Genomic DNA, 27,439 nt, shown 5'->3' on the forward strand with positions numbered 1-27,439 from the left:
TCAAGTACATGCACGTGTATTTTTGCATGCACATAAAAAAATACTGATAATACATTGCTTTAATGTTCATCAAAACACTATATCACATCACAGAGAAAGAAATAAGGATCTTTTTGAATGCTAATCACGTTACATTGTCTTTATCCTGTATAGTTCCAAATAGTTTAACAATATTTCTGTGCAATCTACAAAATAAAACGCAATCGGGCACTAGAATAAGTATTGTGCAATAACCTACGTAACCTTAACAAAATTATTTTAATCATTAAAATTAAGTAAGTCTAGTCTTTGTTAAAGACGCTTCGAAAATGCAAAAAAGAAAATGTATTTATCATTTATTGTAGCTACCTATGGCGATCTCTATATTTTATTTGCGATCTGTTATAAATAATAAACATGCAAATCTATGCTTTGTCACAAGCTTTTTTTTAAATATAAACAAACACATTCATTTCATACTGAATATATAAGGCATTTAAACCGTTCGCCATATGTATCGAGTTTTTATAGAAAATTCAATTAAGTAAAAAACAACAAAAGCAAGCCTTCCAAAAATGGCATTTACATTACCCTCGTGACTAACAAAGCTTTTTATGTTGTTCTCTTATATTCAGAATAATTTAAAACTCTCATTTTGTACATTTGAATTGTATTTTGTTTAAGCGTTTCCTCACCATTTAAGTATGTTTCTTACCTTACTTCAAACTCTGTAGATTTTAGAAGCAATGCATCGCCGTCATAATTTAGATAATATTTATCTCTTTGTGATGAATTACTGTCTGGATTTATTCGCACTCGATATCCTTTTCCTCTTAAAGAATGCACAAAATCAAAGCGGAACTGAAAAAAAAAATTCGAATATTCCTCAAAACATGATTTTAGATATTTTTGAAAAGGACCTTTCGTCGGGATTATTTTAAAAAATCAATGCATACTTGTCTATGGTTAATGTAATAGTAACCCTTAATCATTATCGACGTTTCATATTAAGACCTAACATTTTAGGCCAAACAGAATGGACTTGTCAACCCTAGGCAATGACATGATCAGTGTTCATTTCGTCATATTTGTGTTTCAAATTGACTTTTGGCAATAAATTAACGATCTTACTAATTCAAAATACACACAAAACTCTAAGGAAGATCGCCAGCAAATATAATAAAACTGAATACATCGTCAGCGAGTTGTGTTTAAGCCGAATAGGAACTACGTTGTTTATGTTCAGCAGCGAACGTAAACAGTAAGCACGCAATAAATAACATACAAACACGAAGCTCATCCATACATCAATACATTTTTACTTATTAATAGAAAATATGTTACCAGTGCTCATCAATCCACACTGACCTATTTGCTGACATGCACCTTTTGACATCCATATTGACTTGCATCAAAATTTAAAAATATGCTTTGCACATTATAAACATGTATTAAAAATACCGTGAAAGATTAATGGAATTCCAATCAGTAATGTAGGAGGAGTTACAGAAAAGAGATGGGTCTCACATGTCACTATCCTCTCAAATGACAAATACCATGATTTGCTATTTAGAAGTTACACAATAGAAATATGTAATAAAGTTTCTGTGAACTTTTCCACTAATTCTTTTCAATGAAATTGTTGGAGTAACGCAATTAACTCATATTCACTTATGACAAAGTCCATGTTTTGCTATATGGGGCCCACTACTTTATTCGGATCAAAAACTAACATAAGAGGTGCACAACGGAAACATTTAATGGAAACATTTAATAAATATTTTGTGAAAGTTTCATTTAATTTCTTTCAGTGGTGTAGGAGGAGTAACGGATAAGAGATTGGTCCCCTCTGCAATGAAAGGAAGAAAGTAGGGACGAAAAGGAAAAAGATGGGGTTCGTTCAAAGTTTTCTTTTCAGATGTTGTTCCTTTAGATGTCTATTGGTCTTAAGCGATATTGTGTATCATTTTCAATTAAAAATCATCAAACTAGAATAAAGATGCGGAATACATAGTGCTTATATGCTTAGTAAATAATCAGTTTTCGAATGAGATAAGTTTGTATGGGAAAAGAAGTTTTGAATATTGCTTAATTGTATTTTGGCTTCGTTTTCGTTGGTTTGTTTGGTGTTTGTTGTTTGTTTGTTTGTTTTTGTTTTTGTGTTTGTTTGTTTGTTTGTTTTTTGGTTTTTTTTTTTTTACAGAATATCAATGTTTGGTCATTAATTTATAGTATGTAAAACAATTATGAAGGTTTGGACTTTAGAAACACTTATATAAACAAGCCTTGAATTAAAAAAAAATAAGACGGTTACACTGAAGAGTACAAAAAACTCACGCAGTATGCAAGTCTGCTGTTCACTTTCAGGAGATGTTTTAGGTGATCAGAGAATGAACATGACCTGACACTATGGGCAGTAAGATTAGAATCACCAAACACTGGCTGGCAGTGCCCTTTCTGGTTCGTTAATGTTGGAATCCATGTATCTACACTGTACACACGGTCTCGTAGCGTGATTTTTTCTGCAAATGTTCAAGCACGTTAAATATGTTTTTAAAATTAAGAAAAACAAATGTACATGAAGAGAGACAAGTCACATTTAGTTAACAAGAAAGAAGTGCAAATTTTAATTAATTTACAAAATAAGTTTAGACAAGCTAAAAAATTTATTTTTAAACAGGCTAATATTCAATTTGCTATGTTTTTGTTTACATCAGGAATGTTATAGGTTGTTGTACAAGCTTATATGAATTCGACTGATTTCTCGGTTAGCTGGTGAGTGTTGGGTTTGTTCAATGTACATGTAAATAGGCGAGAACATAGTTAGCAAGAGTCATATTCTATGTTTATACCTAGTGGAAGTGTACTTAGGTTGTATTTGTCTAAATTGTATATAAACTACGTTGCATCAACTTAGTGTATGTACAATTTTGCCTCATATATATCCTGCCTCTTTTTAAGGGAGTTGTTAAAATAAAATCTATGTCATTGAACATATATTCAATAATGAACTCGCTTGCATGTACTTCCACTTTCTTTAAATAGTTTACAACCATAATGAGTATACTCTCGATCGATACGAAAATAAGTCGTGTATGAATTTATACCTACCCCGATTTCTATTTGGTATTGATAGTGAACTGACATCCTGTTTGATGTCTGTATAATATTTTCTCGTGGATCCATTTGCCGTTGAATGATTTATGCTATAAAATAATGGATTTTCAAAAGCTACACCATTTTTCGTAAAGTCTTTATGAATTACAGGTAAGGCCCAGCTATTGGGACTTTCTGGCCTTACTTTCTTATTAGAACTTTGTGGTCTCAAACTGTTTCTTCTGTGAAATAACTGATTTTTATGTTCTGGGACGACACTATTTTTCTTCGCACCTTTAGCTTTTCCAATCAATTTAACGCTAATTGGATTACTATCTTTATCCTTTGTTGAAAATTTGTTTAATTTGTTTATCGTTGTAAAATCATTCGACGTCGCTGTCGCATCCAAAGTAACATCGGAGCGTTCGATGGACTTTTTAATATATTCAGAAACGAGTGGGGATTCCACTCTTGATACCTTCCGGCGTAAAGGCAGTTTGTTATAATCCAATGAATGACTTCTAGCAGCAGTCAAATGTTGATTATAAGCCGCAAGAGAGGATTTCCTTAAAACATCAAATGATTTTGTCCTTTTTACCGTTCTCTTTCTCCCAGCTAGTGAAGAATGTTTATCATTATTTACCACACTAATTTCCACATCATATTTCTTTCGAGTCAATAATGACTTTATTGGAGCAACTGTAATATTAATTAAAAACGTTCTTCTATAAATAAATGTAAAACGTTGAAGCAAAACAAAGCAAGCAACTTAAAACGTATATTAGGGTCTATCATAAACATATGTTGACGAAAACAAGATAATAAAAGTACAGGTTCACTAACTAAACATATACATGTACCTAAGATAAAACACATTTCTTCTCCATTTCATTTTAGATTTATACGATGTGCTTTTTGAATCGAATAAATGAAAATGCATTCATTTCTAAACTGAAAAAAGAGCTCATTTATTTTGTTTTGTTCATGTTTACATACAAAACATACAATATGATATGAAATGACCGCAAAGAAATAGTATGTAGAAAAATATAAAATGAACAATACTTACTTGAATAGCGTGATGGTCCCATCCACCTAGTTTTCTCACAGTCCCTTACCATTCTTCCACAGAGACCAAATCCTAATATCAGACACGCAAATACCGATAACACTCCTTGCTGGTGTACTGCTGCAACGTTGGTCCTTGTGACTTCTCCTGTTACACAAATAAGAAAAAAATGGCATTAATAAACGCATGAAATGCCTTACTGGTTTTGGCTTTCCTCTCTCTGTCCGTTAAATTGTACCTGTTATTTTAACTTGTAAATGCAGTTACTGGTGTCATCGTTAAATGTCGATATGAAATCATAAAATAGTGTATTCATTGCAATTCATTTTTTTGTCATTGAGAAGTTTTCGATGAAAAATTTCCTTCTCTCCATTTTCTCATTGTCCCGTTCTTAATATCGCTATACTTTATTTCCAAATAATATTACCCTTCGCTGCATACATGTAAAACACATGGATTTTTACCTAGAATAATTCTCAATACAGCAGTTTCAATGTCTTTATTTCCGTGTAAAAACTCTATCAGAACATTCCCTGAACCAGCAGGTATCATTCCAATCGGTAGGTCAACGGGAACAAGGCTACTTTCGACTTCATGAATGTCAATACTTTGTTCAGCTTGCACTCTACGGACAAGTCCATTAACGCACTCAGAAAATATTCCGTCTCCTCCTACTGTCACAATTCTAGAAAAAAAAAACATGAGGCAATGCCAATATTAAGGAGGTAGGCCTAAAGTAAGGGCACAACTCATACAAATCATTAGAACGTTTGTATTTAGCATTTTCCATCAATCTCATATAAGCACCAAAGTAACTCGGATTTATTTCTTTCTGTTTCAAATGAAAGCTTGAAAAACTCAGGTGAATATGATCACTGATTTTAAGAGTTATGTCCCTTACCCTAGGTTTACCTCCTTAAAGCGATATGGATAGTGATAAAGTGAAACCTGCCAAAACCTAATCCTGCATAAACCGACAACTTGTCTAAACCAGACAATATTTAAAGTCATTTCAAATCAGTTTATATGAATTTTTAACCTGGATAAACCGAACATCACCATAAAACGGACGGAATCGTTTCGCGTTTGTTTACTTGTTTGTTCATTGTTCTTTTCTTTTGTTGTTCGTGTATTTTGTGAGTTGCTTTTGTACGTACTATAGGTAAGATTTTTAATTATAACATACAATTTCAAGTTACTGTATTGGGTGGATTTAGAATAGAAACACCGTATCGTATTGATTGAAGTTAATTGAAGATATCGTAAAAAAAAATGTGAATTATTTATCTCGATCTACAAATCTTGAAAGCACAAAATTTCAAAAAGAGGATGTTTTGTACATCCTGTGTGCGTGTTTCGTGTTAAAAAGTGAGCTTACCAAAACATATTATTTAATTCATAATTTTATTACAAAATTTCTGATTTAAAAAATGAAATTGTATTACATCTTACAGATTTTGCATGATTCTTACAAAGACTACTACTTAAAGACGTAAAAAACATGATTCGTACTTAAATATAAATGTTTTGATTGGTGTTAAAAATTGAGGTGGCCAGCCAATGAAAAATAAACAAAATCTGATTTTTTTTAATAAATGTCAAGCGCAAAACCTAAGTAATAACTCTGGAACTGCGCCGCATTATAAAGCTATTCCAAATTTGTCTAAACATGTCAAAATTAATTGATTTATGGCTAACTCGTTATTACTTTTTGGCATGTCATTTTTCCACGAATGTCGACTCTTCGGTAGAAAAGGTCTTTATCGCCTTAAAAACAAATTAGTTTATTATATTTTTATGGGCGGTTTAACCGACGCATAAATAACCTTTAACCCTGTGGTCATTCGAGAAATGTTAAAATTAATAGGCTATAGCGTATTTACTATAATAGAAACTAACCCGTCTACTGTAGTGAAATCATAGCTATCTAATATCTCAAGAGCTTGACCACGTCTGTTGGTAACTAAAATAAAGTGGGAAGATATATATATTACATCGTTAACAATTGTTGGGAATTTTTCAGACCCTTCTATAAGTTTACATTATCTTCCCTGTATCAATTTGATCCGATGGAGCAGTGTAGAGAATAGAGTCGTCACATTCTGAGACATTGTATAATATTGATTTGTTGTGACATACATCATTAATTTGATCCTCTATCCTACATAATAACACCTAGATGAACTGTCCCGTACTACCATACATCGTGTACGAAGTTACAGCCCTAGATTAATCCTACGAGGAGGAATCACCCGGCCAGCGAAAGCTATAATTTTATATAGCCTAGCTGGCCGAGTGGTCTAGGGCGCTGGACTTAGTGCAGGCGGTGTTGCCATAGATGTCACAGCGGTACGAGTTCGAGTCCCGCGGAGGGAACGACAAAAATTTACTTCGCAAATTTGACAGTTCTAACATCGCTCGGAATTTTTCAGACCCTTTTTACGTTATCTTCCCTGTATCAATTTGATCCGATGGAGCAGTGTAGAGAATAGAGTCGTCACATTCTGAGACGTTGCATATATATATATATATATATATATATATTGGTCGAATGCTTACTCTTTTTCATTGATATACTATTTCAATAGTGTTCAATGATTTTAACACGTCCATAAAATCAATCTGTCGTAGATATGTCGAACTAATGAACACGATTAACTTTTTAGATAAGTAAATTTACAAAGAATATATCATTTTTCCTTACAACTTTCGCTTTCATGATTAACATCAATATTAAGAAGATAATTATATATGTACCAGTACAAGCACGAGTACTAAAAATACCATATGTATATTTTTTCACAAGAATGCGTTGCCTTGTTTTTTTTTTTTTTTTTTTTTACAGTTTTCGCTTTTTTTTTAATGTTTTGTCTACAGTATATATACGGATTGTCACCGGTTTCTATTTTCTATTTGGCCATTAGATTCTTTGGATTCTATATTTAAATAATCCTTCTGAATTGAACTTTTGTTTTCATGATTTTGATGATTGGGTACTTTAAAAAAAAATACCAAAAAATAAATCAAGGATAAAAAGTCATTAGAAATAAAGTCACAATGAAATGTAATTACATTACTTGGGTTTCATGTGTAACTAGGCATATTCTGGCTGAGGAGGGTCGATAAGAACAACGTTACAAAATGTGAACCCAATTCCAGACTAGTCAAAAAATCACGATCCGCATGAGACTATCATTGAGTACTTAAAAGCCAGAAATACCATAAATGACGTTGATCAGCAATAAACATTCACAGAAATAATCATAAGTTGAAATACAAATAGAGACATCATCATTTATGTCCTATTATTATCATTATATTCCTCAAATAAAGTATATTTACAGTCCATCAAGCATAGTTTTTTTCTTTTCAAATATTGTGAATTGTCCCTATCTGAATTAATTGCTACTTTTTTCTGTCGACCCAAAAAAAAAAACAAAGCTGTTTAAACATGCCATAATTCAAAACAAAAAAAATCCTCCCCTAAAATTGAGACTTACCTATGACGTCACATTCGACACTACACAGTTTACACAATGGCGCCATGTGTTCCCTGTAAATTTTGATGCCCTTTTTCCTTCCGCTGATTGGGTTGATGAAGACAAGAAGTCGCCTTGGTCTAGAAAAACCTAGAACGAATATATTAAAAAAAATACAATTAAAATGAATAATGAATTTCAATGAATTCGTCCTTGGAGTTTGAAAATGGCAACACATCAATGTTACGGGAGGTAACTTACAATGAGAGAATTTCCTTAAATTAGAATGCAAGTGCAATTTTGTTTAAAACACTGCAATTTCATTCATATTTTGTGGTCTATCTTTCTGAGAATTATTTTAATTTATGTTGATATCAAAATATATCTTATTAGTGCTACAAAATATACCAGGAGTAAAAATACCATGCCTTACGGGCTTATATTGGGTACCCCTTGTAGGTTGTGTTAGAAAAAACAATCAATAAACGTCAATAGTGTGTGCGGCGACTTGAGTGCAAAATCAAGCCAAATTCATAGTATTATTTTGCTCATTGCAATATCGAGCTCATGTCAATCTGAACTACGTATACTGATATTTTACTCGAGTTTATCTGTCTACGATAATATGAAACTCGTCGTCCTGTTTTGATTATCATTTCAGGCAATTAAGTAACCAAAAATTACATACAAATTACTATTTTATATTGTGTTCCATTTGTAGCATTACTTTAATACAGTTACCCTCCCCACTTTGGAAAGTGTTTTAAAACAGTCCGTCTAATTTGTCATTGTATATAATAGCTTTATTTCTTTCAAGATAAATTGTACCAAACATACTATGCTCTTCATTTGCATGGACTTATTCATTTGAAATACAAATGATAAACAAATGATTTGTGATGATGATGTTGATGTATTTATGTCATGCCCTTGGCAAACGAACTGAATGAACTATGTTCAAGGTCTGACCTCCTGGAAATCTTTGTAGTAACCTGGTGACCAAATAGGCTTGAAAAACAATTACAACTGAAATGAAAATCTTTTTGTAGTGGAATTTCTCAATATCACAAACATTCTGCCGATATAAGTTAAACTCGGTAAAATTCAAAAACACAATTCATTCAAATTTATTGCAAAATAATTTTTTCCTTTGATTCATTAAGGCTTCATTTCATAACTTTTTATGAGCGAGTCGGTGGTTTTTTCTAGAAAAGCAGAGGACGCTTACCCTACCTGTGCACCAGGTTCATGCTCCTAGTTTTTTAGTGAAGTCCGTGTTGTTCATTTACTTATGTTACTTTCTATGTATTTTTTTGACCATTTTATGTCTGTTCTTTATTCTTGGATTACATTCTTTTGATTTTTGATGGTTCTCTTGATTACAGTTTGCAGTATCACTAAATTTAAACACCTAATACACCGAGGCTTCATTCCTTGTATTTTACATGGTAGAACTTCTCTCAGCTGGATTTTGATTTGTATTACTTCTTGCATCAATTTAAAGCAAGGATTATTTCTTCTTGTGTACAGTACCTGTATCAGATAAACTTCCCATTTTGTGGAGAATGGGGCGATGAGGAATGGTGGGGTGAAGCAATGGAGATGGGGCGTGGTGTATGATGAATAGGGCATGGGAAATAGAGAAAGGGGACTATTAATGGGGAATGGGGAAAGGGACTATGAATGGGGAATGGGGCGAGGGATTAATTTTGATTGTTCAATCGAAAATTTTGTTCTACTTTTATCCGCAAGCAACGAACCTATCCTATTTCTATGACAACAATTGAGAGTTAAAGAAAAGTCCTTTATAAGAATTTGGAATGAAAAACAGGTGTCGCAGTTCATTATCGTTGACATTTTAAATATTTAGCACAATATTTACTTTCTTGTCATAATACTAATACGATACCAACATTACCATTTTCAATATTTTAAACAATAATTTTGGACCATTATTATTTAAATTAAAAAAAATGTTCACACCCATACAATTCATTCAATTTTCAAAAATATCTCATTTTTTTAAACTTTGGATATGTGTATCACAGCCATTCACATGATACTGCTATATTGGAAACTTGAACATTTTATACAATAGTTTTAGACTGATCAATAATGATCAAAAGTGTTCGCACACAAAAACGTCATTTTGAAGATTTTGGACCGAAATATGAGTGTCGCAAGCACCAATAGGATACTAACATTGGCATATTAATATTTAAACAATAATACCAGTCCATGGTTGAAATTAAAACTTCAAACTCGTTCAATTTGTAGAAATATGTCATTTTTGAGAAATTGGACTGAAATATGTGTCACAGCCACATATATGATGCTTATTTCGACAATTTTTACATTTCAAACAATGATATCGGACCATTTTTTTTTAAATTTAAATGTGTTTGCGCCCATACAATTTGCAGTACAATTTTTGAATGAATATATACACTTGGAAATGAGCGTTTCGCCTTTTAATCTGAAATAAAGCAAGTGTATCTGTAAATAAGTTATTTAGATCTCATTTTAAAAATTGAATTCATTCACAATTCATACATATATTTATACTTCTAAAGAATAATATCTCTTGCAGCTCGGAGTGGTGATAATACACAGTGCAAGTATCGCGTGATTTCTGTAATTTCCGGTCCTGGCTGCGGGATTCTTAAATTGATATTTGCGCATCTCATAATGCATTTCATGTCTATGATAAAACCTTAATTTTTCTTTTCGGAATTAGAAATGGGTATTAATTGGACAACGGGAAAAAAGTGACGCAATGGGGGATAGGGCAATCGGGAATATGGCTTTCTGGAACGAGACAATGGGGCGATGGGACATGGGGCAAGTGGGAAGTTTATCCCATAGAGGGACTGCGAACTTTGCAATATTTTTATGATTAGTATTTTTTGTATTTGGAAATCACTAAGTCAATGCCACTGCTAAATGGCAAAAAGTCCATTGGGGTATTCACCAACCCGAAAGTCATATACATCATTGATTACTTAAAAAAGTTTGCAGTATCACCAAGGAGTTAAATTTAAAAGGAATCGCTTCTCATAAATTATCGCAATATCTCGCGTGGCGAGATTTTAGTTTTCTAGCCACAGCTAGTGTCCGTCTATACAGTCAAAATTAGGTCATATAAAACACCAGAAGCTACTGTACAGCTATAAACATCTACCATCAGACCATTTTATTAATTCAAAATAAATTTTATAATGATCGTTTGGGTTTTGAAGAAGGGGTTAGAACTTTGAATTAGGAGATAATGCCTTTCTCAAGAACGTGACTCCGGCCGCCATTTTTTCAACAGTTGGTCAAATAAAAACGTTGATATTAAGCAAAAGTGGGAGACTACTACTACAAAATTTCTTATATGCAACCACAGACCACATTTGATCAATTTGAAATAAATTTTATGATAATAAATCGGGTTTGAAGAACGATTTTAAATGAGGAGGGTAACCGCCCTCGAAGGCGGGGCTACGCAGTCAGGAGTCAAAACAAAGGCCTGTATAAACGTTGATACCACAAATCCAGGGAAAGCTACAACTATAAAACTCCTTGTATACATCCTCATACTATTTCTGATCATTTTTTATTATCTTTTATGACGACTGATCGGGTTTGGAAAAAGGAGTTTTAATTTTTAATAAGGAGGGAAGTATGCATGCGAAGGTGGGACCAGGTTGAAAGTTTGATAAGGGATTAAGGTCTCGAATATCGAGGTATTGATCAAAACAAAACATTGAAAAAGACAGGAGGCAACTTGAGCTTGATATTTTAATTTGTTTTTCAAACCATATGGGTCAGAATACCTACATTTATCGTGATAAAATGTTGAAGCGATGTAAATTGTCCGCCATTAATAGGGCACGCTCAGCATCAACGAAATGCATCATGGGTAATCTCGCTGTATATTGCCCAACGCAACATATTTGTTATCGTACTTATAAAATTGCGCGAGATTCCAACCCCTGTTATATATAAATCCTTGGTATCACTAACTTTAAAACAACTAAAACACTGAGGCTTCATTCCTTTTATATATCACATGGTAAAACATCTTCGTGATGGGCATGACTTTTTGGTTTAATTACGTCTTGTATACAATTTATTTTAGATTAGATCTTCCTTAATAGTTGGTTTTAATTTGTTAATTAAGGTGTTCTGCTTTAAACATGAGTACAGCATATCAAAATTTGTAAAATTAAAATAATTTTAAGTGGGTATTGTAAAGAAACGATTTAACATATAGATGTACAGTAGCAATCGGTCCTACATGTAACAGATAATAAAATACGATCTGCTTTACTCTATTCAATTCATGCTCTTACGCGGCTTTTGTATTGCAGTGTTTTTAAATTACCTCTCATTTTCTATATATTGGCCAAAGCATTATATTTAATGGATTTAGTTTTGTCATGACACGTGTAATATAGTATTATTGCGTAAGGTTTTCATATTGACTTAGTTATTGGTCCGAGGCTAGCCATATTTGACTGAGGCGTAGCCGAAGTCCAATATGACTAGCCGAGGACCAATAACTAAGCCAATATGAAAACCTCACGCAATTATACCTTTATTGACTAACTAGTCCAATACGTAATATTGGTCTTGGCCAATATTGTTCTTAACCAGGTCAATATGACGTACTGGACGGGTAAAAGTCGTATTGGACAGCTAAATCCTGTATTGGACACCTAAAAAACCGTATTGCACGGCTAAATCACGTATTGGCTTACTTTTGTATGTTGTATTGTATTGGCAGTTTTGATCATATTTAGGCTTATATTCGAACGTTAGTCAATTATATGCTGAAAATTAACTAATCAGAAGACTCTATATTTTTATTTTAATTCATTTTTCTTTTATTTTAATACGTTCAGCTTCTACATTTGCCAATCACGGTCTATGACACTGAATCATGTACATATGTTTAATTGCCGGTTAATTACAACTACAGAATCAGCAGCAAAAAAAAGTTGAATATGAATATATATCATTTCAATTTACACCATAAAATGTATTACTACACTGAATTTATAAACAAAATGGGCACATACACGAAACCTTGGATTACTTCACGGAAGTTTACAGGGTCAAGATTACGAACTTTTTTGAATTACAATGTGAAAGTGAAAAAGTACAATTAATTTAGGAAAATAGTTATATTCTATACTACAAGAATGGTATATGTTGATTATGTTTATAAAACATCAACACGACATTTGTACTTTTAATGTTTTAATGCTAGGACTGGACACCTGGCTTGGAACAAATATCTGGCACTGTGTCGCCCAAAGTGTTATTTTAACAAAAAAGTACCAACGCAGATAAGTTGCATATGAGATAAATAATTAATTACATGTAACATATGTCAATTTAGAATAATTATAATAAGATATGTAATATAACGAGAATAGGTATGGTGTATATGTCAAGGAAACAACAACAACACCGGGATGAAAATGTCAGCCCAATGCCACCCATACGTCTTCAATGAACGACGAGAAAATCGTCATACCACAGGGCAGACTGCAGTTGGCCCTAAAACATCATTATACACAGGTACAGCGAAAAAGTTACCCAAATCGGAGCTAATCGGCCTTTCCAATACTGTAACACTTTTGTGTAACTAAGGAGGCTGAGGAGTTCCGATTGAGAGTTGCCCGTATATACTCAGGTTACATAAAAAAATAACTAAAGGTCAAAACGAAACAAGACACAAAGAGGCCAGAAATTGTTGACTTGGGACAGGCGCAAAAAATGCGGCGGGGTTAAAGTACTTTGGCGTGATCACATACCCCTTTTTTCCCTTTAAAATATATAATTTGCCTTTAATACAAAAATTGATAATTTTAGATCAATTGCAACATTACTATTAAGTAAAACCATGTTTTATTGAATGAATTTCTTTAAATATTTTACACACCTTAAAGCGATCGCGGTTCGTGCATCGTATGTCGTCCGTTTGATGAGCAGAAAGTTTAACATTCGTTTACACGCACTTTAAATGCACAATTGAAAAGTTTGTGTTGAAATTGCGTCAATACTTGTCGTACATAGCTCTATATTACAGCTTTGGTAAAGTCGTATCAAACCTATTTTCGGAACAGTTTATCCAGATATTATTAAACGTGGTGTTTTGAGCATCTAGGCAACAAATGAACTATAATAATCAATCATTTACCCTGGTATTTAGATGAAAGAAACTCTTAAAAACATGACATTTCTCTTTTTGGAACAACAGGGTGGGGTTACTATGACGAAACTTCCTCTCCGCCATTTTTTTCTGAAGAAAAATAGATCCTGCTTTTTTAAAACAAATTTTCAAATATCATACTAGTCTCGACAAAAAAAATCAATTGGTAGATCCAGCATACTAGCGTTATATGAAAACCATCCAAATGGTTGCTCCAGGTGATTTTAGGTAGAAAAAAAAGAATAAAGATCAGTTTTTTTTCTAATTCAGCCAGGTGTAAGAAAATTAATAAAAAAGAAAAGACACACTTAAACAATTTGAAGTATCATATAACACAATACAAGTTAGTTCAATTACACCAATTATCGTGCCTTAAAAGAACGCCAGGATGCTCCATGAGGTTCGTTTAGCGTGCGACTACTGATCTTAAAACATAGTAAAAGTCTCGAGGAGTGCGCATACATTGTATTACTATTATCATAAAGGGTCGCCATATCCAGTTCAAAATGCCACTCCAATCATTTGCGACTGCCAGGTTCATTCACAAACTGTGTGGTGGTCAGACATATATCATTTATAAAAAAGATGAAGTTAAATTCTATCTTCGTTTCCTAAAAGGCGTTATTTATGGCTTGTTTATTTGTTATTTATTAGTTATATAGTCGACAGTAACAAACACGTGCTTTATAAATATAAAAAAAAATGTATATCGAAAGTTGTTATGAAATGCGAGTATCATACCAAAAGTGATTTTTTTTCTGATTTGTTGCTGCTGTTTTGTTTTTATTTTATTTATTCATTTTATTTTTTGGAAGTGGTGTTACTATGTATTATAGTTTCGGGTGAGGATCTTTAACACTTTGGAAAGAAGTGCCAGCCGAGGTTCCTCAGAAAAAAGGGGGTGCTAGGACATTATTTACTTTTTTTTGTCAATTTTCAAATATAAAGGAGGTGTTCCAACCTTCCTGAGAGCCCTTCCTTTGATCAGCCACTGATGTTCATTTTTATCTTATTTATTTCCTATTTTCTTACGTCACTGGAAGTAAAGTGTGATCAAATTTATTGTCAATGGATGCACTCAAGATCACTTATAGATATATTTCGCCTTCCGCCTATATTTTATTCTCTTTACACTGCTTAGTCTTTACTGTGTCTCATTTCAATTTCATTTTATAAGTACCGATTATAGTCGAATATTAATAGTGAGCACAGTTAAATGTAAAATTTACATCCTATGTGTTTTACGTTGCTCATGACTTTATCACCTATCACTTTTTTTCAAAATTTCCAACCTCCATCCGTACTTTCATTGGTTTTTAAATCACTTATTCTGTTACAGCGAGTAATTACCTGGTGATTTGTTTTATTTCTTTTTATAGTTAACTGAACAATTAGACTTCCTATCATGTCAAATGTTGTTAATCTAAGTTTGATAGATGGTAAGAACTCTTAGTCTCTTGATAGTCATTTAAACAAGAGAAGACCAACTCAATTCCATCGAGTTACCAAATGAGTTGACAGAAATACTGACATATCACCCATTACATGTTTCTTAAGATCATCATATCCTCCAAATTCACATTATGAACAGCGTTTCGTATTTATTTCTAACAAGTTAAATACCATTATATAGAAAATAAAGATGTAGAGAACCAATCCGTAATTTGGCAATATATAGTTTTATATCCAATGTTCTTTTAAAAGCTAAAAGGGCATACATCATAACAAACATTCTGCTTTAAATGATTGAAAATACGTATTTTCTATATGAATTTGCAAAATGACGAAAAAAAACATTGGTGATATTTTGTGCCTGTCCCAAGTCAGGAATTTCTGGCCTCTGTATCTATTGTTTCTTTCAGTTTTCTTTCGTTTTGTTGAAGTACAAGAGTGCACTACTTTGCAGTGATTGTGTATAATGTTTTTGGGCCAACTACAGCCTGCCCTGTGGTGTGGGGGTTTCCTCTCATTCATATACAATTTCCAAAGTGGGAAACCTGGAATTGTTCCTGAATAATACGGCCCTGCTGGACAAAAACTGGTACCAAAATAAGCATAATCACATAACAAAACTTTTGTCTGAAACGTTGTTGGCCTTCCAAAACGATCATTATCTATGCTTAATTTCTGTTCCTAGAAAGTAAGGGTAATGTTTGGATTTAGAAATCGATTTTCTACTTAAAATGAATCAACAAAAATTTCCCGCCTGAATTTCCTCCTTGCTCTTCATTGAGTGACCTGCCGTTTTACCCCAAATAATCTTTACCGGAAGTGGGAAAAAGTTTGAACTAAAATAAAATGATTATTTTCCGGATTTGGAATATCGTCTGTTGAAGACCCATAGGTGACCTTGAGCTGACATTCTTCATTCCGGTGTGTTTGTTGTCTCTGTTATGATCTACCTTAATTAGCTACCAAGTTTCTTTCAATTTTCTAATAAATTTATGTTTTATTTGCAAAAGCAGTGATGCCATAATGTGTATACATTTTGGTACAATAACTGTGTGTACGCTAATAAACAATATATTTTTCCTTTTTTCAAATAGTTACCAAATAATCAGACGGCTCTCGGTATTTGATTAACATGAAGTTCCTTTTCAGAATTATCATGGAAAATTAAGAATTTATATTCAGTATCTCATTTAGCAGTATACGAAAATAGGGTCGCCATGGTGCTATTTTTAAGCTCCTGAATGAGTAAACAAATCGGATATTGATACTTTTTCTGGACATAGGTTTGGTGGGTCTAATTGATAATACAACAATATAATACATTTGGTATAACAATTTACGCTCACTTCTATACCGTACTCACCTGTAATAATATCGTTCATTGTCAAGCAGAAACACGATGCTTCGGATGGTGTTGCTGAAAACTTCAGAATTTCCAATTTCAGGAGTCTCCCAGCTTCTTGCTTGATATAGTATAGATCGACCATGATTCTGTCCGATTTCATATCAGTCTCTTTCACAACAACGAAGTTCTTTAGTTTAATTTTATAATCTGGAATGTTAATAAAAACAAATAAGCTTGGTCTCTTTCTCCTCCAGTAACAGGGATGTACTTGACAGGACGTTCTTAGACCTTACTGCTGCTAGGCACTGATATGACTATTATGTGGAAAGTATATCCCTTTTCAACATCTCTTGGTCCGTCATTGTTTGTCTATGCTAACTGTTGCCAATACCATATTGAATGTCAAAATTCTGTTATTTGTAAATTTCTGGGTTTTTTTTGTGTTTCTCATATATTTAAGGAAACTACAAAAGCCCATTGAGCTCATATTCGTGGACAAAAAAAATGCGTTATATAGCAAACCTTTCGCCTAATAACACGAGTTATAACGCAAAAGTTTCGCTTTATTACGCGTAAGTTTTGAGTTATTTCGCGGAAGTTTAGGTGATTATAACGCAAAAATTATTTTTGGTCAACAAAAATGAGCTTTCGTAGAAAACAATCTTGATATAAGTAGAGATATGTGTTAAGGCCAATTTGTCAGAGCATAGAACATTTGGTAAACGTTCTTTCAAGGGATCGGTGCATTGACACTTAAGTTAGTGCAAAGAATATTCCAGTTCTTGAAAAAAAGAGAAAGAGAATAATTTTGTTTGAAAACAGACCTAGTTTAAATTTTGGCAATATGCTTTCTTTTGAACTATCTCAAGAACTCTGGTTGACATTCAAAGCTCAAAAGAGGGATACCGTCAATGTTACAAATGCGAAGGATGCCGAAAGGGTAGAACGAATGTGAAATGAAAGTAACTTAATTTGGTTCTTCAGATTATTAATAACATTACATTGCAATTGTGCTCAATTACTATATTTGGAAATTTGTTAGAACCAGTGGAAGGCTAAAGTTTGCCAAGCAGATCGTTAAACTTTGGGTTTGAACCACGAAAAATGAACAGTGTCGTTTATGCAGAAACAGTTTATGATATTTCATGTTACCAGACTATCCAGTGTGAACCATCTCTATCCCATAAACACTTGCGAACTCTTGAGAAATCCTTCCTGGTAGACTTTTCAACAATCACCAGACGATTTTATCCGTTTTATAATCGCCAGGCAGATGGAAACAACGAACTGTCTATTTACAGAAATTTTATGAGTGATTGTTTTTTTTAACCTTTGAAAAGTGTAATTAATTTATCCTCTAATTTTCAATTTTGTATGACCCTTTTGACAGTTTATATATTATGCTATATAAAAAGAATGGATGTGATAAAACGCAACAAAGGCACAACCGTATAACTTAATTACAAAATAATTAATACTGTGCGAGCTCGAGTTTAATATATTTTCGAAAAAAACAAAACAAAAACAAAAAAACAAGTCTTAAAAATGAATTTGTCAAAATATTTCAACTGCAGTTGCTTTCCTTTATTACGAACTCCGGGAAACATTTTAATCTTATCTCAACAAACAAGAAATATTATAAATATAACATATTTTTATGTGTTATTCTTAATTGTTTGCTTGGGAAAAGCTATTTGAATATTCAGATACACAACTAAGACATGTAATATTAACGCATTTTGATATCTATAGATGACAATACATGCTTTCTAACCATGTATTGACATCTATAAATGGAGAAATGACCTAGCGATGTTACATTTTTTTATTTATACTTACATCAGATATTTAAAATTACCTTAAGCCTATAACGGGAATTTCTTAGGTCTGTTGAAATAAATTCTGAAAATATTTCTCAGTTCGAAAGCATTTTCCACGTCTCACGCCAAGTACGCATACAAGTTGTATTTTTCGACAATGCCCTATTTTTTTTTTTTATCTCCGATGAATAAAAAATTAAATTGTTTTTAAAATTAGGTAAAATTCATTGGCTTTTAATGTGTCCTTATTGTGCCCGCTGTATTGATGTATCCTGGTTTTGAACATCGAGCATTGCATGCTAAGATAATAATAATGGGCGTGGTCTAAAAAGACTGGGGGACACATGAAGTGATAAAAACGGTGATTGCAGGATGAAAATATATTTTCAAGTACGACAAAAAGGAAACAATAATGTCTCAAGGGGTGTAACGGGTAAAATTTTCATTTTGTTTTGAATTTACCATAATTACTAGAAAGAATATTAAGTTATACGCCTATACAATGCAGAAAGACATATTGAAGTAAATCAACTAGGACGGGTTTATTTGTCTGTTTGTTCAAATAAACTAACAAAAGTCTGAATCATGTCATAAAATATCTATAAAACAGCCATAAATTATATTAAAATTATGCATCAGCTAACCTTTATATAACCCTTTTAAGGACATATGTACCTGGTATTTGTAACAGGGAAGCGAATCTTTTACTTGAAAGATTTGTAATATCAAGTCATTAAAGATATTCGATATATATATCGGAAAGTTTCATCAAAATAGCATATAATTACAAAAAATGTCTTCAAAAGATGCATATGCTAATAGGGTGAAATACGTTGACAAATGTAGTCCTTGAAATACATCAGTGCTTATTCTTTATCTCATATTGTGAAATTCTTCAGACTAAATCACGTTACTATCGTAGTATAATTCATAGTAGGATAGAACATATCTGCTTCATTGATAATACGTCTTTGTATTAATTATATGTACATATCTAGTACTCCGGATGAGAATCATGAAATTAAATGTGATCCTATATATTTCTATTTATAGGATATTTTGATATTATTGTTTTTTTTTCTTTTTTAGTAGTAAACATGAATTAGCATGTGGCTTTTCATATATATAACCCTTGTTCAAAGGAAATACAAATCATATGGAATGTGCTATAGAATTCAAAATTAAGGAGTCAGATAACTCTGCAAATGACACTAAAATACAACAGAAACTATATTGGATTTTCAATGTGTCATTAAAAACAGACAGATTGGAATGAATGATTATACATCTCATAATATAATACACTGTAATTAATTAACCTTACATTAAAAGGGATGGTTAAGTCTTTATAGAGGCTAAAAACCACTAATTCCACTTTCCATAGGATTCTATGCTAATTTCACAATATTCAATGGCTTCTATGGACTTTACCTTAACTTTAATCCTGCAGAGGACTATATATCAGCATGATTCTACATATGTCAGCTCACAATCCTCAGAATGGCATGTGGGGTTAGCAGACTTGCAGTGCAGTACTGGTCACCGGAAGTGAAGGGTCTATAAATAGCATGGGAAATCCCAGTGTTTTCACAAGACAGGGGTATATTTAAAAATCATTATGGAGATTAGGCTTCACATCACAAGAAGCAAAATGCACCTATAAAATGTACAGAAATGTTTTTCCTTTCAGAAACTGTTTAAATTTTTTAAATAAGATGAGAACTTTTTTCACAGCACTATGAGGAACAGGGGTAATTTCTGCGTAGGACTATTTTTGCGTACGCTCCAAATGCTCATTGGTTGAATTGGTGGTCTGTAACCTATAGAACAAGCTTAACCCCACTGTAGACATGCGCAGTCAGGACATGTTGGTCATCAATGTGTTTTTGTGTCGTTATTTGACTTTTTGAATTATTTTGAAGAAGTGTCATGGTTCTATTACCATATATTTCATTATTGTTGTTGTTGGGGCCTTTCAGAGCTTACTTAAAGGTGTGTTTACGCTTAATGAAGACTTCTATTGGTCTCTGTAAGTATTTACTATCTTATAAAGGGTATACGATGGTGCATTTGTTGCGTTTCACCATATCCGTTTCTGTTTCAATTAATAACAAAATAAATATGTGTAGCCTTTTGTGGGAGTGTATCACAAATTCCAGAATTTGCATGATTCTTACTAATACTGATACTCTGTTGCTCTTTGCATTTTCATCAATTTTAAATTTGATTAAACCATCTCAAAGCATTTCTTCAAAAACAAACGCACACAACTGCATTTACAGTTTGCAAGCTTTTGTACACTCAGAAATACTGAAGACAGTTTTTGGCGATTTATTTTTCATTTTTTCATTTTTTTATTATTATCATGCATGTGGGACAAAATTTTAAAATGCAAAATAACTCTGTGATATATAAATAATTATGACTGAGCGTATGTCTTAAAAACACAAAGGCGCACCCTATTTTGGGAAGACTAGGATCAAATTTGAAAAAGGTAGGACAAGAGTTCTGTTTGAAATAAATAGCTTTGAAAATCAAATCATGACAAAACATGATTACCATAGGAACAAATTACGTATGCAATCATAATAAAACCAAGATCGAGGATTGTCCTGGTCAGATCGAAATCCCTATTTAAGCCTTGAATCATCAAGCAAATTGCGTTTTTAAGATAGACTATAAGTTCTGAAAGGTCAAATAGTCTTTTCCCACATTACGCAAAACATGGTATGAACATCTAACGTACGTAAAGTCACATGACTGTGTTGGTCAGACGACCAGAGTAACAAGTAGGTGTAAATGGACCAAAGCAAGTCATGCGTAGTGAAAGTCAGTAAACGGTTTAAAAAGGAGTGAATTTAAAGATATATTTGTACATTCGTACATTCTTTTCTGTAATTTTATCGACTTTCGGTGTTAAAGATTCACAGTGATTACTTTTCTGATGAATCACAGTTAAAAATTTTGAATATATTTGACATGAGAAAACTACGTATTATGAAAGCCTTGAGTGAATCAGTGCTAGACATGTTTTTCGACAATCTTTTGGATTTAATTCAATATAAAATTTTACCTATGATCAAAAAGAGTGGGCGAAATACAGTAATAATACTTTTATGACACATTGATATTTGGTGTTTTTAACAAAATTTACAACCAGGGGCAGGTCCTGGTGAGGGTGTAATTGGCGTACGCCCACCTCATCCCCTTTTCAAAGAAAAAAAAACCCAAAAATATCGTTATCTGCTAAATATTACATCAAATATGGCAATGCATCATATTCATTCATTAAGCATGTCATAATCTGGTTTCCTTTTATTCTGATTCTCGTAATTACGCTTCCCTTTCATAAAATCCTGGATCCGCCCCTGGCAAGTATGAAAAGTCATTTAAAAATGACATCTTCCATTATTCCGAACAAATTTGTACCAATAAATTCATATGGAATATTTAAAATAAATATGTTGTTTTGTTGAAAATGATGCCCTGTTTAAGAGAACATCGGTACAATAACAAGTAAACCTGGAACTTGGTTTTTATGGGCAGTGAAAGCCCTTTTTTCTCACTGGAGAGACAAGAAAATTCCTACTTTTAGCTGTGCGAGCCCAAGGGTTAAGAATAAACACGTGTCCTTTCCCGTAAACAAATTGACACAATTAAATAAAAATAAATGAACGATCATATCCTACATGTACCAATATCGAATGTGTTTGAAAATTCTTTTAAGGTAATTTTTTTTATCGAGAATAACCGGTAATTGTTTATTTATATTGTTTTGAAGTGGTCTAAATTTTACACCTTGCCGTGTAATATATCTGGCCTGTATGTTTTCTCATAAAATGTTTGACCTGCATTTTATCGGAAAACTAACTCGAAGTGAAAAAAAGAATCCAACGCGCTTTTCAATGCAAGATTTGGAAATATCAGACACCTTTGGTAAAATGGAAATAATTATAGTTCTCCAACTCGTCGGAGGCTCGATAGAGAACGCCTATAAAGAAAATAACTGTATACTGACTTGAAGTAAAACAATATATGGATGGGGCTTATTAATCGGTGTAAAAAGCACGGCTCGCAGAGCGAAATGAGGGGGAATCTGTTTCTTCCATGAATAAAACCATAAAAAAATTAATTAAACAACACCCTAGGACCTCCCCTCCAGTCATCAAGTCATTGCGTCATAGAATCACTATCATTATGATTAGTTGCATTGATACACTACCAACTAATCTTTTGAAATATGAATAGCATCCGTAAATCAACAAGACTTAGTATTCAATTGATCAACAATATGAATAACAAATGTAAACATGGTAAGCGTGGTAAGCGTGGGTGTCTTCACGCAACATTTTAATCTCCCGGCACGTGGCGGGAAATCACAAATTTTTAATCACTCGCTCCTGCGGTGTGAATAAATCTTATGAATGGGAGAAATTATCTTAACCTCAGGCGTTTTAGATTTCCCTATTTTGCACTCGCATAGTAATTAGATTCTTAATTTCTTACGACAACCACGTATTTACAGGTTCCTGGATAGGTCTTGTACATAAAGTATGTTGCGGGGTTAAACATACTTGTGAACGACGAACCCCTTCCCCGCAACACACACACACTTAAGATCCAAGAATGTACTTTATACCAGTGTATAAACTTGCCGAGTTTTTTTTTAAATTTTTTTTTTTTGGAGGGGGGGGATTTATAATCTGCGTAGAACATTTCAATCAACCAATCAAAATAAAATGATAAAAAAAGACACACAATGAAATCCATGTCAGGTGACATAGACAAATACATTGTTTTATATTGCCTGACCATTGGTCTTTGCTAAAGAAAGTTCGTTCACTTTCACCTCAAGAAGGGGTTGTCGAACATCACTCATAAAACGGGAAAATTACAAAAAAACTGTACAAAAACATGGCGTTTTATTTCTTCTTAGTCGGGTTTGACGTCATCAGGAACAAGTTGATTGAAGTCCTCACTAGTCAAATCCCATGTCCAATTGAATTTAGTATGCCGAAATGTCACTGGACAAGGCTAACATTTAGGCCATATTTTGTTTGAAATGATTTTTTTATCAGTTTTGTGTAATCAAGCAAGTGTGTAAAGTTTTAGATAAAATATGATATTGAGGATCTGGGATGGAGACGGAGATGTGATCGATTCTAAAAATTCTCATCTAGGCGGACCCTAAGAGGGTTCCTTATGAAATTGTTTTCTTTTCTTTTTTTTTTTTTGATTGTCTGTATTCACACCTGTGTCTGAACTATTTTTTACACAAAATTAAAGAAATATTATGCCTTTTATTTCTGTTTTTTTTTTTAAAAAAAAACAAACGTGAATCTACTGAATATTGTTATTTTTTTTCTCAACATTCCACCTGTAAAACAATGAACTATATTTTCAAGACACGACTGCACTGTGGAATACATATTCATGCGCAATTCGCACAAATAAGAAATCCGTACTTTTTTATAGAGGGTTTTTTTTTATTGAGAATATAGACAAAAAAAACCCCTATTTAAAAGAAGAATACGTTATTAAGTATATTTTTCAGAGTTAAAATCACAATCTTAACATAAAAGTCCTTCGAATTTTTATTCATTTGTGAATGCATCACTAAGCTCTGAAAAAAATGTGTTAAATCTTGGTATAGAGACTGTTCATACTTGAATCAAATGACAACATTTAAAGCTGTCATTTCTTCTCCTTTAATTCATTCTTCCAACTTTTACATCATTACTTAACATGTGTGAAATGAAATCGTTTCCTTTCAAACACAGGCACCTGGGTCCAGGAATTTGTTTTGAATTTAAAAAATGACAAAATTTTCGTCAGTACTTGTTGATAATGGTTCATAAAGATGAATTTTCCATTTTTTGGGAAAACAGTTATGATTTTAAAAAATCCTTGACCCATGTTCCTTTTTTGATGACGATAGGAAAAAGCTTATTAAGAATACTCTACGAGATAGATCAAATATTCTTAAATTTCATTATCTTTTGAATAGTACTATCCTACTGTATTAAATAACGCGTAAATTCCTACGAATCACCAACAAACACTTTAATCTCCCAGGTTAACTTTATATGTATTTTGAACTGTACCTCCACGTGTTACTTTAATCTTGTTAATATTTATGTACTTATTTATTTAGTGAATGTTCTCTGTACCATTGTATTTTGGTTTTTGAGAAAAAAAAATAAAGATAATCATGAAGTGTCAATGGTTTAAAACCCAGACTTGTGATAAATAACGTTTCTGTTTTCTGGATTTTGGCATGTATTTTTAAGGATGACAGATACATTTCATTTTCATAACATAATATATTTTTAGATCGGACTTCAATAATTTTCCTTTACAAATTCTAATTTTTCAGCTGTTGCACAGTGAAATCTGCCTAGCTCGAACCCCATTGGATTTTAAATCGGTTCGGATTAGGCAGTTGTTCGGTTTACCAAGGTTCAAAGTACTTTACTGTACAATAATGTTTAAAGTGATGACAAAAGGTTAAATATTGGAATAAAAATATGCCTCAGCTTTAAACTCAGTGGTCTACAACTTATGGCCAAGTAAATACCTAAAAGTTTATAAAAACAATCGATACTTTCACTTTCTGAACTAATCACTATAGGTGGAACTGCAAGCGCGTTACAGTGAAACCTGTCTAAATCGAACCATGAAAAAAAAACCCGGAAAATTGTATAAACAAGATTGTTTTAAAATTCCTTAAAATTTCAATTCAATTTGAACCTTCGTACTAAACAGAACCACTGTCTAAATCAAACGAATTACAAGGTTCGATTGAGGTATGTTTTACTACATAATAATCAGTTATCCTTTAGATTTCCGTTTGAGTTACGGATGTACAGTCATGGACAGCAACTAACTTTTAAAAATCTTAAATAGTAAAATTAGCGAAAATATGTAACTGTTACGGAAGCCTAATAAAATTTTAAAACATAAATAGAGAACGAAACATTAATACATTACTTAGTCAATTTAATGGCGATTTACACGGAAGTGCTTGTCTAAAATCATACTTAACTAATTTAAATTCTTACGCATTTACTGAGAAAAAAAATATGCCAACCCTGGCTTCCCACCGCCTCTGATTGAAATACAGAAGGAACATAGCAGATATATTCAAGTAATATGTTGAAATAAAACGGACGATAATTAGGTTTATAATGGTTATTTGGTATATGTACAAGTAAAGTTGGTTGCTGAAGGGTATTTGTTATGCTTTGTATTAGAGTAATCTGTTATCATTATGAAGGTGTCAACCCTGTTATCCGAAAAGGTTTCGTTTGAACTAAGTGTAATATCTTAAATCTTGTACATTTTTTATTCATTAAAATGTTTATTTTTTTTCGTTTCCATTAGCTCTGTATGACCAAAGGTTATTTATTATATTTATTTTTCAGTTGAATCATCATTACAGTGTAAACAAAAATGTACATGTAAGGTACAGTGCAGTACATGTCTTAAAAACTTCTTACTGGAGAGTAAGGAGGGGGGAAAGGGGGGAATTAAATGTTCTAATCATTTTATTAAAAATATTTCTATTAGGTTGTGACTTCAAAAAAATTCAAAACTTGATAATTGTTAAAGTTCGGCATTTTACTAAAAAAAAATGAATTTTGAGATTACAATTTTACCCCTTCTGTTCTGTATAAGTTGTCTCTATAATCTATTGATAAATATATGTAAGTAAAAAACAGAAAGAAAAAAAAAACATGATCTGCTTTATATTTTGTTTTTCATTTGTCTTGATGTTTTACTTTTAACATTGGAAAAATGATCCAAGTTAATACCGGCAATCATGCTAAAATTCTAAGGCATGTTCCAGTTCGGACACTTACCCGTATGTTGCTTACTGGAACTGTTGATAAACTTCGCATTTAGAAAACTCTTTCCAATGTGAATTGTTCCTTTTCCAACACTTTTTCCGGATTTGGTAAGGAGTTCCATTTCAAAATTTTCTTGTGCTTCATTTTGAATTTGACTTATTTCCATAGTGTCTAAATTCAGTTCATATAATATCCATGTTTTGTCAAAGAATATAAAAAAGACAGATTATCTGCTAAGTACTTTGGTCCGTACGAAGGCCATAATAGTTTGTAAAACGTCATTTTTTGAAAAATGGTCTTGTAAACTGAAGGAGACACGTGGTCATTAGTTTTATGGCCAACCGTTTTAACACTGATACACAATGACCAAGGGGCACATTCATCATTAATTTCATCGAGACAAAATTACAATACCAACCAAGTTTTATTACACTACATATTTGTTTCTAAAAGATAATGATCTGCCAATTTTACTTTTAATATTATAGATATACTGGACAAATTTGAGGTAAGGATCGAGCGGTCACGATTTGGCTTTGCGTTTAATGGGTAATTAATGGATACATATTTTCAAAATTCTAGTTTATAATGTGCAAATGTATGTCTACTTTGGTCTGGGACCAACACTGATGGTTACAGCTGTAACCACAACAGACAAAACTTCATGGTGGATACACATAAATACGCTCCTTAAGTGTCTTGCATAAAATGTTTATTTCGCAATGTCATTTTAAGCCCTTAACCGTATACATGTCGTTTGTGGCTATAATCAATTCAATGTCAATGTCAGGGTCGTGACATCGAAACTTTTTGTATCTTAAGACAAATCAATTCTGAGAAACATGTAGTCTTTGAACACGTGATGATATCTAACGGTTTTATCTACAAAACACCATCCTGATTTTGAGTCTGATGTAAATCTTATAGAGCAAAGACAATAGTAGATTTCTAATTCAACATGTATTTTTATTTACACTCTTAAAGAGCGTCAAAATGATTATAGATGCCCGCATATGTATATGGCAATTAACCATTTTAATATGGTATCATAAATACAATGTACAGATGGATTTATACATGAAAAGTATAAAATAAATGCGTTTTATTAGAATATTTGTGTATCAATGACGAAAAATTAAATGTC

The 27,439-nt window shown here is 32.5% G+C and overlaps 1 protein-coding gene across 1 annotated transcript; it reads right to left on the reverse strand.

Moving 5' to 3' along the window:
- Window positions 1–124: 124 nt before the first annotated feature.
- Window positions 125–26,461, reverse strand: LOC148628790 (uncharacterized). The gene is made up of 10 exons (XM_088570795.1): window positions 26,308–26,461; window positions 16,644–16,832; window positions 7,645–7,773; window positions 6,044–6,107; window positions 4,609–4,829; window positions 4,145–4,291; window positions 3,091–3,774; window positions 2,317–2,501; window positions 695–840; window positions 125–185 (listed from the first exon to the last, which is right to left on the reverse strand). Exons 1-10 carry the CDS (start codon window positions 26,459–26,461, stop codon window positions 125–127), a joined length of 1,980 nt encoding a protein of 659 aa, XP_088426921.1.
- Window positions 26,462–27,439: the final 978 nt, after the last annotated feature.

Source organism: Perna viridis, chromosome 1 (genome assembly GCF_037379345.1).
Source record: "Perna viridis isolate PV_CMFRI_1.1 ecotype Kerala chromosome 1, ASM3737934v1, whole genome shotgun sequence".
NCBI lineage: Eukaryota > Metazoa > Mollusca > Bivalvia > Mytilida > Mytilidae > Perna > Perna viridis.

Coding starts and splice junctions, on each gene's coding strand:
- LOC148628790 (XM_088570795.1), bottom strand. CDS start 26,461: ATGGAAATAAGTCAAATTCAAAATGAAGCACAAGAAAATTTTGAAATG. Junction 4,830..6,043: donor GATTTCACTACAGTAGACGG/GTTAGTTTCTAT, acceptor TTTTTTTTCTAG/AATTGTGACAGTAGGAGGAG. Junction 186..694: donor TCTACAGAGTTTGAAGTAAG/GTAAGAAACATA, acceptor TTTATTTTGTAG/ATTGCACAGAAATATTGTTA.